At 47.0% G+C, this 10001-nt stretch overlaps 1 protein-coding gene across 1 annotated transcript; it reads right to left on the reverse strand.

Moving 5' to 3' along the window:
- Positions 1 to 5276: 5276 nt before the first annotated feature.
- LOC123458684 (vegetative cell wall protein gp1-like) lies at positions 5277 to 7379 on the reverse strand. Its single transcript, XM_045143535.1, has 2 exons — positions 6953 to 7379; positions 5277 to 6751 (listed from the first exon to the last, which is right to left on the reverse strand). The coding sequence occupies exons 1-2, from the start codon at positions 7377 to 7379 to the stop codon at positions 5277 to 5279; spliced, it is 1902 nt and encodes a 633-aa protein (XP_044999470.1).
- Between the last annotated feature and the right edge of the window lie 2622 nt (positions 7380 to 10001).

Consider the following 10001-nt stretch of genomic DNA (forward strand, 5'->3'; position numbering starts at 1 on the left):
AAGAAAGCCCCTTTAATTGCTGAGCCATCTCTCCAGCCCAGTTGTTGTTGCTTTTATGAGAGGAAACCCTACTTTATGTTACTTCACTTTCCTTTTATTTATTTATTTAGTTTTATTTTGTTTTTGTTCAAGTTAGTGTCTCACTGTAGTCCCAGGCTGGCCTTGAACTCACAGCGATCCTCCTACCTTTGGTTACCAGAGTGCTGTATATAAAGGCGTGTACCACCGCACTAAGGTTGACTGATGTTTTGAGACAGGGTTTTATGTAGCCAAGGCTGGCCTCAAACTCTTTTTTTTTTTTTTTCTTTTTTTAGGTAGGATTTCACTGTAGCCCTCGGCTGATCTGACCCACTTTGTGAAGTTCTGGGATTTAAGGTGTGTACCACCATGCCAAACTCAAACTCCTGATTCTCCCCACCTCCCAAATGCAGGAATTACAGGCATGCTTGAGACTTTTTTTCCTAATACAAAGGCAATGTAGTGAGAGGCTGGCCTCCAACACTTAATCCTCTTCTCTCAGCTTTCTGGCTGCTGGGATTCCAGGAGTATACCACCACACCCACCTTATTTTACTTTATTCTTTAATTTTTTTTTTTTTTTCTGAGAAAGATTGTTGTAGTCCATTTCATGCTACTGGAATGAATTTCCAAACCAGACACAGTTTATGTGGAAGTTTATGAGGAAGGGATTTATATGAAGCTTACAGATCCAGGGGAAGTTCCATCTATGGCGTTAGAAGCTACCCCCTTTCACAGATCCAAGCTGAGAAACAGAGCCACCACCCAGCACCACAAGCAAGAGCCACACCAGCAGCAGAACAGCAGGGAACCCAGGCAGAGCCCAAGCACTCTGCATACCTTTAGGCTGGAAATCAGATCCGCCCCCAGACACCTTTGGGCTGGACCCCAGGATCCACCTCCAGTGAGGCCTTTTCCAGTCAGGTGGCTAGAAATCCAAGTTACAAGCTTTAATAAAACTCCTGAGTCTATTCCACTGGGGAACATAAATTCAGACTATGACAAAGATCAATCCTGGTCAGAAGTTCTGAAAGTAAAGTCCATGTCATATTTAAAAGAATGCAGCATAAACAACATGTTTCACTGTCTTTTCTCTTCAGCAGAAAGATGAACCCTGTTCACTTTAAGGTTTCTGTACTGGAGACTGAGTCAGGAAGATGGAGTTTCACCCTCATTTCCAAGACGACCTTTAAAAAACTATGGCTGGAGAGACAGCTTAGTGGTTAAGGCACTCGCCTGCAAAGTCAAAGGACCCAGGAACAATTCCCCATGACCCATGTAAACCAGATGTGCAAGGTGGTGCATGTGTCTGGAGTTCATTTGCAGCAGCTGAGGCCCTGGCATGCTCATTTTCTTTCTTTCTCCTCTCTCTCTCTCTATCTGCCTCTTTCTTCTCTCTCTCAAATAAATAAAATAATTCTTTAAAAATTAAAAAATATATTTGCATGTGCATGTGTGTGTAGACATGTGTGTATGTGGGTCTCCTGGGTTCTTGCTGCCACAAATATGCCTCTCTAGCTTTACTTGGTAGGGTCATTGATCCCAGGTCTGCAGGCTTTGAAAGCAAGTGTCTCTGGCCCCTGAATCTTCTCTCCAATGTCCAAGTTGACCTTTAAGACATTAATTGTTTTTAATGTCAGAATTATCTAATGAGTGAAAAAAAATCGAGTATGCATACTTCTGTACAAAGATACTGATTTTAAAATCTATGCTCTTCAGAATTCCAAAAAGAAATTGAAAACCAACAGATTGCTACAAGTTTTAGCTAGCCCAAGACTACAGGGAAAGACAGGGCCTCAATAAACAGAAACAAATACACAAATATTAAAAAAAAAAATCAAGCAAGACTTAAGTCTATGTAGATATTTAATTCATTATTAATGAACTATATTATGGCAATCATTACAATAAGCAAAACCAGAACGGTCACGGTTAGCTTCCTCACAGGTACTGTCATTATGAAACGTAAGGAAGCTTTACTAGTGTTATTTACTTACAAGTAAACATAAACAAAAGCAATGCACTAAGTTATATGTCCCCCAAACACACAAAATGCTCCAATACCTCCTTTGAATGTATTTAGAAAAAGCACACAAAACCTCTCTAATTGGAACTTTCCATGTGCATTTCTTCCCAACTAGGATATAGTGAAGTCACTAAATGGTACTGTCTTGGTGATAGCACATCAGCTATTACAATGAGTTCTCTAAGCCACTCAGTGCAGATACACATGGCTTGTCATCAAACACTTTGTACTCAGTCCATTCATCAGAGGAGGATGTGGAACAGAAACGCTGCCCTTTATGCGGAACAGAGATGACGAGAAGAACATGGAACGTTTACTTAACACTCCTTGTCTGGAGTACGTTTTCTACAAACATTCAGTTCACACGATCCCCAGAGACTTGCAATTGCTTGCCCAGTTTCTGTTCCATCTGGTTCTCCCAAGCAAGGGAAAACAATATGGTGATTCTATTTGTTGTAGCTAATAGCCTGGGAAAATGCAAATGTATTTTGAATGCAATAGTTACATAATTTTGCAAATAATGTTTTTTCAAAAATGAAGGATCTACACGATCTGAAGGGAAACCAGAGTATGAGCAGTTTTTAAATGTGTCAAAGCTTTAATTCTGTGTTCTAATTTTTGTGTTCTAGCATCGTGTAGTACTCTGTTTGGGTAACACCTTAAAATTCTAGAATTTTCTTTGTATATTTTTAGAATATATTCTTCAATATTATAAACAAAAATGTAAGGGAAACACTTGTTTAAATAGCAAACTCTAATGTAATATTTATCCCAACAATATCCAAAATTGCTACTTTTAAATTTTGCCCTCTTTCAAATGTTTCATGAATGTTCATCTCCTGTTTCTTTTACTTAGTTGTTTTGCTTACCCATATTCCTAAAATTCTCTGTGTGCTTAGAATGATCAGTGTTCATAGAATTTTCAGTCATGTTGAAGGAGTGCATGGGGTTTTGTCTGTTGCCAGGCATAGCCTCTCTATTGTTACTGTTCACAGTCTCCTTATTCATGAATTGGAGTTGGGAACCAGACTCCTGGTGCAGAACTGTGGAGAAATAGCCCTTCATGCCTGCTCCTCTATTCCCAGAGGGGTTAGCTGCACATGCCTGGAACTCCTTCCATCTGGCCACTGCACAAAGGGTTTATCCCACTTTAACACAAGTCTTTGTTTTATGGAGGACCTTGAGTTCATCTGAGAGAGAATACATGTGAAACAATAGTTATGTTGCAGGAGAACCCGCTCTGACCTTTCTTCTTTATTACTTAAACCCCAGATGACAGGAACTACATTTGGCCGACAACAAAGACCAAAGAAGGTAAGGGCTTAATAATGATAGATATAAAGCAGGACTGAAAAAATAAATAAATGGGAAGGGTCTGGTTTTTCTGGATTTTGTCCATTACTCCAGCGCTTGTATTTGTGTGAGAAAAGCTTGCTGCATTTATTTTTCTCATAGCACTGAGAAACCAGTGTAAGATATTGACTATAAGACTCCAGCAAGAAAACGGCTGCATTTGCATACTGATGTATCCATGAACTTTATTGCAACAGTTTTTCTAACAGAAAAAAATATAATGAATGCATTAATGATGTTTAAAATTCAGACTTTTTTTTTTCTTCAGTGCAAACACAATTTCAATGGCAAGGGTCCTTAATTGAAAATCTTTCTTTTAAAATGCATGGTAACCTCAATAAGTCAGCTGATTTCCTAATTCGATGTATTTATGTCATCCAACATTCTTTTCTTTAATCACTGTCTAGTTTTTAAGCGAATTCCTAGGAGTCAAGAATTCTGCAGGACTTTTGTCTAATGACAGATTGGAGAAATACTAAATCTTAATAAGCATTAAAAGGCTCAAACGAAAGGACAATAACATACGTCCAGGCACATCTCTCCACCACAGTTGTACAGGGTTTATTGATTTAAAAATGTAATATAGGATGCTAGCTCAAAGACTTTACTCAGGTTTTAAAGAGTTTTAGATGATGATGATGATGATGCTGATGTTGGTTTAAGACAGAATTAGCAGTACTGAAAAATGGCGGTTGAAATATTGACCCTAACTGGGTATAGATTGCTGAGATTTAAAAAAAAGAATTCCTGTTCCCCAGAGGAATACTAATATTTTTACTATAGTATTTTTGGGTTTGCTTTGGCATACGCATTTCAAAGGATAATCGGACCTAAATTCTTAAATTTGCAGACTCTTTGATTTGAACCTTAAATTCATTTTGAAGAGTCTACATTTTAGGACACTACTCTCTACTGGTGTATTGAAGGGGATGACCTTTGCTTTGTTTTTTGTTTTTTTTTCTGTACTTTTCTAGGTAGGCTCTCACTCTAGCCCAGGTTGACCTGGAACTTGCTCTGTAGTCCCAGGCTGGCCTAGAATTCAGTGATCCTCCTACCTCACTCTGCCTATGGAGTGGAGCGCTGGGATTAAAGGCTTGTACCACTATGCCTGGTTTAGGGATGACCTTTGAACACATCCAGTCCAGTGCTTTTCAATTTTTTTTTTCCTTTTTCTGCGGGGTGGGGCAGTTCTTTAGTGTTCCATCGAGGATCTCACTATATAGCCCACAATGGCCTTAAATCCCTGCCATCCTCCTGTCTCAGCCTTCACTGTCATGGGCCGGGCCACACTGTGCACTGGCGTTTTTCTTGATAGCCGGTGGCCACCCGAGCAGGGACTGTGTCCCTAGGTTTGCCAGCAGTGAGTTAATCATCACAAATGGGTTTGATTCCAAATGCAAACTGGCTCAAAAAGGGGAAACTGCAAGTCCAAATTGCTTCACTTCAGTAGAGGAAATCCTGCCCCTGCTGATTGCAGCGTTAGGAAAAACCAGCTTCTCATCTCAGCTTTGGAGCGCCACTTCCTCACTTTAAGCTGGTGGAAGGACTTCACTCATTACTGCTGACTCAGTTTGTCCTGTGGTCAGAACAGAAGCTTTACCCAAATTGTCTGCTGGACTGACGACTAGAGCAAACAGGGACAAGCTGATGATGGCTTAGCAGTTCTTGGTTTACCAACACACACTTACTTGCTGCAATCACTGTGTTCGTATAAATAATGCCTGTATCAGGACAAAGAAGGCAGAACCTAAAATCTCAGTGGATAGTTTCAAGGTGACAGATTGAAGGCAACCCCAGGGACCCCGCAGGAGACAGGGGTTCCACGTAGCACAGTAAATAGCTAACGGGGACAGTTCTTTAGTGCTCCCGGAAAGGTAAAATTAAGGCCCGATGCCAGCATCCAGCAAATGGGTGCAGGCTTTCAGGGGAGCGGAGTCCAGGGGGTCCTTTGAAAGGCTGGTGAGCTCATGGAGAGGGGCGGGCAGAGAGGGTGAATGGCAGGTGGGCTGCGCGTGGCTGGAGGGCACCGGGAGCACCAAGAAAGGCGGCTGAGGGCACAGTGCCCTGAGTAAGGAGAGCACTGGGACAGAAAGCTGAGGGGCCGACGACGAGGAAGGGAGCACTCGGAGAGGGCAGCAAGAGGCCAGGGCACAGGAAGCAGGAGGGGAGGGAGCCTGGAGCACGTAGAGCAGGGGAGGGGCACGGAGAGAGAGGGTTCTAGGAGCACGAAGAGGGAGCAGGGAGCACCGAGGAAGGAGCAGAGAAGGAGTGGGGAGCACAAAGAGAAGAAACAGGGAGCATGGGGAAAGGGCGCGGGAAGCACCGGAGGAAGGACCGGGAAGCACGGGGGTGGGGGGAGGAGGAGCGGAGAAGGAGCAGGGAGCATGGGGAGAGAGGGTGAGGGGAGCATAGGGAGGAGTGAGGAGCACGAAGAGAAGGAGCGGGGAGCATGGGGAAAAGCCGGGAGCACGTGAAGAAGGGGCGGAGAGCACGGGAAGAGGGAGCACAGAGAAAGGGAACGGAGAGAAAGGGAGGGGAGCATGAGGAGAGGGGGCCGGGAGCACGGGGAACAGGGGCAGGGAGCGCGGGGAGGAGGGGGGAGAACGAAGAGGGTGCAGGGAGCACGAGGAGGAGTTGGAAGCACGAGGAGGAGTTGGAAGCACGAAGAGAGGGTGCAGGGCTCCCGAGGAGAAGAAGCAGGGAGCACGGGGAGAAGGGGCGGGGAGCATGGGAGAGGGAGCGGGGAGCACTAGGAGGAGTGAGGAGCGCGAAGAGGGTGCAAGGAGCACAGGAAGGAGTTGGAAGCACGAAGAGAGGGTGCAGGGTGCCCGAGGAGAAGGCGCAGGGAGCACGAGGAGAAGGGGCGGGGAGCACGGAGAGAGGGGGCGGGGAGCACGGGAGGAGTTGGAAGCACGAAGAGAGGGTGCAGGGCGCCCCAGAAGAAGGAGCCGGGAGCACGGGGAGAGGGAGCCGGGAGCACGCAGAGAGGGAGCGGGGAGCACGGGAGGAGTTGGAAGCACGAAGAGAGGGTGCAGGGCGCCCCAGAAGAAGGAGCCGGGAGCACGGGGAGAGCGGGAAGCCCGGGCGGGGAAGGAAGCCAGGAACGAGGAAGGAAAGCGGGAGGGGGCCGCGGGCGCGCGATGTCTGCGGCGGGCGGGCCGGCCGGCCGGCGGGCTCGGTAGGAGGAGCAGGAGGGAAGGAGGAGGATCCCGGGCGCGTCCGTCAGCCGGCCTGCGGGAGGTGGGGAGAGCCGGAGGAGGAGGAGGAGGAGGAGGATTAAAGATGGCCACCGGCGGCTGCGGGAGGCGGCAGACAGCGCTCACTTCCCGGGATGGTGCCCGCGGCCCGGCCCGGCCTTGATGGAGAGGAGGAGTCCGCGCAGCGCCGAGGCTGAGGCGGCGGCGGGGAGCCGGCCCCGAGCACCCGGCGCAGCGCGGCCCCGCGCGGGACCAGGGAGCGGCGTCGTCGCTGCCCCGGCCGCCTAGCCGTCCGCCCGCCCGCCCGCCCGCCCGCCGCCCCGGCCGCACCGCCCGCCCGCCCGCCGCCCCGGCCGCACCGCCGGCCCGCCGAGCCCGCCGCCCGGTGAGTGAGCGAGCGAGCGCGCGCCGCCCCGCTTTGTTCCGCGGCCCAGGCCGCCGCCGGGCTGCGTCCGGCCCCGGCCTGTCCGCGCGGCCCCGGGCCGGCGCCGTCGGGGTCGGGCCGGGGTCACGGGGCCGCGGTCCCGGAGCGGAGGGGGTCGGGGAAGGGGGCGCCCGCGGCTCGGGGCGCGGCGGCGGCGGCGGCTCGCGGCGCGGCGGGGGCGTAACCCGGCGGCCCAGGCCGGTCCCCGCCGCCCGCCGCCCGCCGCCCTCCGCCCGCTCCAGGCCTCCGTCCCCCCGGGCCTGTCTCCAGGGCTGCGGGCCTCCAGGCTCGGCCCCCGGTGCCCTAGGCTGGAAACCCTTGGCGAGGGAAGGGACCGGAGATGCTCCTGCCGAGGGGGACATGGTGGCATCGCAGACATTCCCGGTGACCTTTCCGACCAAAGCCATCTGGCCAGGGTTTGAGCCCGAGCTGCTGCGTTCCTTTTTTTTGTGGGGGGGGGGGGGTGCAATTTAATTCTCAGACAATACTAGATCTTCCTTCATAGGAATAATCTGATAACATCTGATTGAACAGATGTTTACTTTGCATGTAAACCCTTGCATGGATTTCCAGGACCATAAAAATGGTTGTTTTCTGTGGGAAAATGGAGCTTATGCATACGAAAAACTATTTTTTGTTCGGTAATAGGCATGAATTGGTTAATGCCAAATGGTTGGTGTGTTGTCTCAAAACCAAACAATTAAAGAAAAAACAAAACCTTTTGCATGGAGATAGCATATTTCCGGGTTAGTATTTATTTGGTTAGACTTACATCAATTATTTCCCACTATTAGGCCATTTAACAAGTAAAAATAACAAGACAGAACCAATAGTATGCTGGTTTAGAAAAAAAACAAAACAAAACTGGCTATGCCATTAATGCATAGCTGTAGAAAAATTAAATCCCATTTTAAGAAGAACAAACATCTTGAGGCTGAAGTATAAGAATTAGCTTGGTAATGTTCTGTTTAAATATATATTGCAATAGGATTGAGACCTCATGATTTTTGAGGATCAATACTGTGTGTTCAAGCAACTAGAAACAGAGGTTGTTTCTTTTCCTTAGTTGAAATCCATTCTTGTAAAATATGCTTCTAACAAAATTTCTGCACATAGGAGATAAGAGTTCAAGACATGCTCTGATGTTTCTTGCAAAATCTGGAAACATCGAATGATCCCATAACTAACATTCCAGCATCACTGAGGTTGTCTGCGTTGGAGATGCTTCGGTTGCACTGCTGCTGTTGTGAGGCTGAGTTGTTTACATGGAGCATTCTTCACTTCATGCTTGAACTTCACCGGGGTCTGTGGGTTTCCATAAGTGAATGCAAAATGTAGCATGTATTTGCATTTTTTTTTCCTGGGTAAAGAGTCCATGCAGCCATCACAGTTGCAAAAGAACCTCACTGCACAAGAGCTCATGGGCCACTGGACATAGAATTAATACATTTCCCAGCAGGTCTTGGTGGTTCACATGCCTGTTGTCCTAGTTCTTGGGAGGCTGAGGCAGGAGAATCACTTATGCCCTGTAAGATTAGGCCTGTATGACACCTTTCTCAGAACAGAAAGAAAGCAAAAAGATTAGACTCGAAAATTGATGTATTTCACATGTAATTATGTCTGATGTCTGTGATCAAGAACTTAGCACATGAAATGGTTTTTCGTGCATTCTCACTCAAACCTCAGGACAATGCTGATCCAATTTTACAGATGTGGACATACATATTTAGAGAAGCTGTTTCAAAATTGGACATTGTTGGATCAATGTTTGAATCCAGATTATGTAAGTTTAGAGACAGTACTTCTAATATTCAGGTTATACCTCGACTTTTAATCAGAAATGTCATCTGATTAATGTTAAGAGATGTTTAGAACATCAATTGGAAATGAACAATGTATCATAACAGTGCAAGACTTTGCCACCACAGATCCCAGCAGAATGATCTGAAGTTACGTCCAAAACAGGGCCTTTTCTATAACACCCTGGACAGGATCATTCAGCCCCTTCTTAGTATTTCCTGGGATTACAACATCATCCATCCATCTATCTGTCTGTCTGCCTGCCTTCCTTCCTTCCTTTCTTTTTTGGCATTTTAAAATAGATCAGTAATTTAATTTATTAGAGAGAGAGAGAGAGAGAGAGAGAGAGAGAGAGAATGAAAGAATGAGAATAGGCACGCCAGGGCCTCCAGCCTTTGCAAGTGAACTCCAGATGCATGTGCCCTTGTGCATCTAGCTTGTGTGGGTTCTGGGGAATTGAATCTGGGTCCTTTGGCTTTGTAGGCAAGTACCTCTACTGCTAAGCCATCTCTCCAGTCTCCCCCCTCCTTTTTTGGCCTTTTAATCCTTCGTTTCTATTTAAATTGTGTCAAAATCTGTTTTCCTGGTGTTTCCTCTAAATTTCAGTCCTTTGTCTATGTGATGCATTCATCATCCATCAAATGACTAAGAAATTAATGAATCCTACTTTACTTTTTATAACTCTTTAAAAATATTTTTATTTATTTGAAGCAGAGAGAGATAGGAGAAGAGACAGAATGGGCATGCCAGGGGCGCCAGCCACTGCAAATGAACTCCACATGTATGTGCTACTTTGTGCATCTGGCTTTATGTGGGTACTGGGGAATTGAACCTGGTTCCTTAGGCTTTGCACGCAAGCACCTTAACCGCTGAGTCATTTCTCTAGCCCTATTTTAATTTTTATTTATTTATTTATTTATTTGAGAGCGACAGACACAGAGAGAAAGACAGATAGAGGGAGAGAGAGAGAATGGGCGCGCCAGGGCTTCCAGCCTCTGCAAACGAACTCCAGATGCGTGCGCCCCCTTGTGCATCTGGCTAACGTGGGACCTGGGGAACCGAGCCTCGAACCGGGGTCCTTAGGCTTCACAGGCAAGCGCTTAACCGCTAAACCATCTCTCCAGCCCCCTATTTTAATTTTTTAAAAGTTGGGTTTGTTAAGGTGTAATTCTGCATGGGGTAAA

The sequence above is a fragment of the Jaculus jaculus genome, chromosome 2, assembly GCF_020740685.1.
Source record: "Jaculus jaculus isolate mJacJac1 chromosome 2, mJacJac1.mat.Y.cur, whole genome shotgun sequence".
Classification (NCBI taxonomy): domain Eukaryota; kingdom Metazoa; phylum Chordata; class Mammalia; order Rodentia; family Dipodidae; genus Jaculus; species Jaculus jaculus.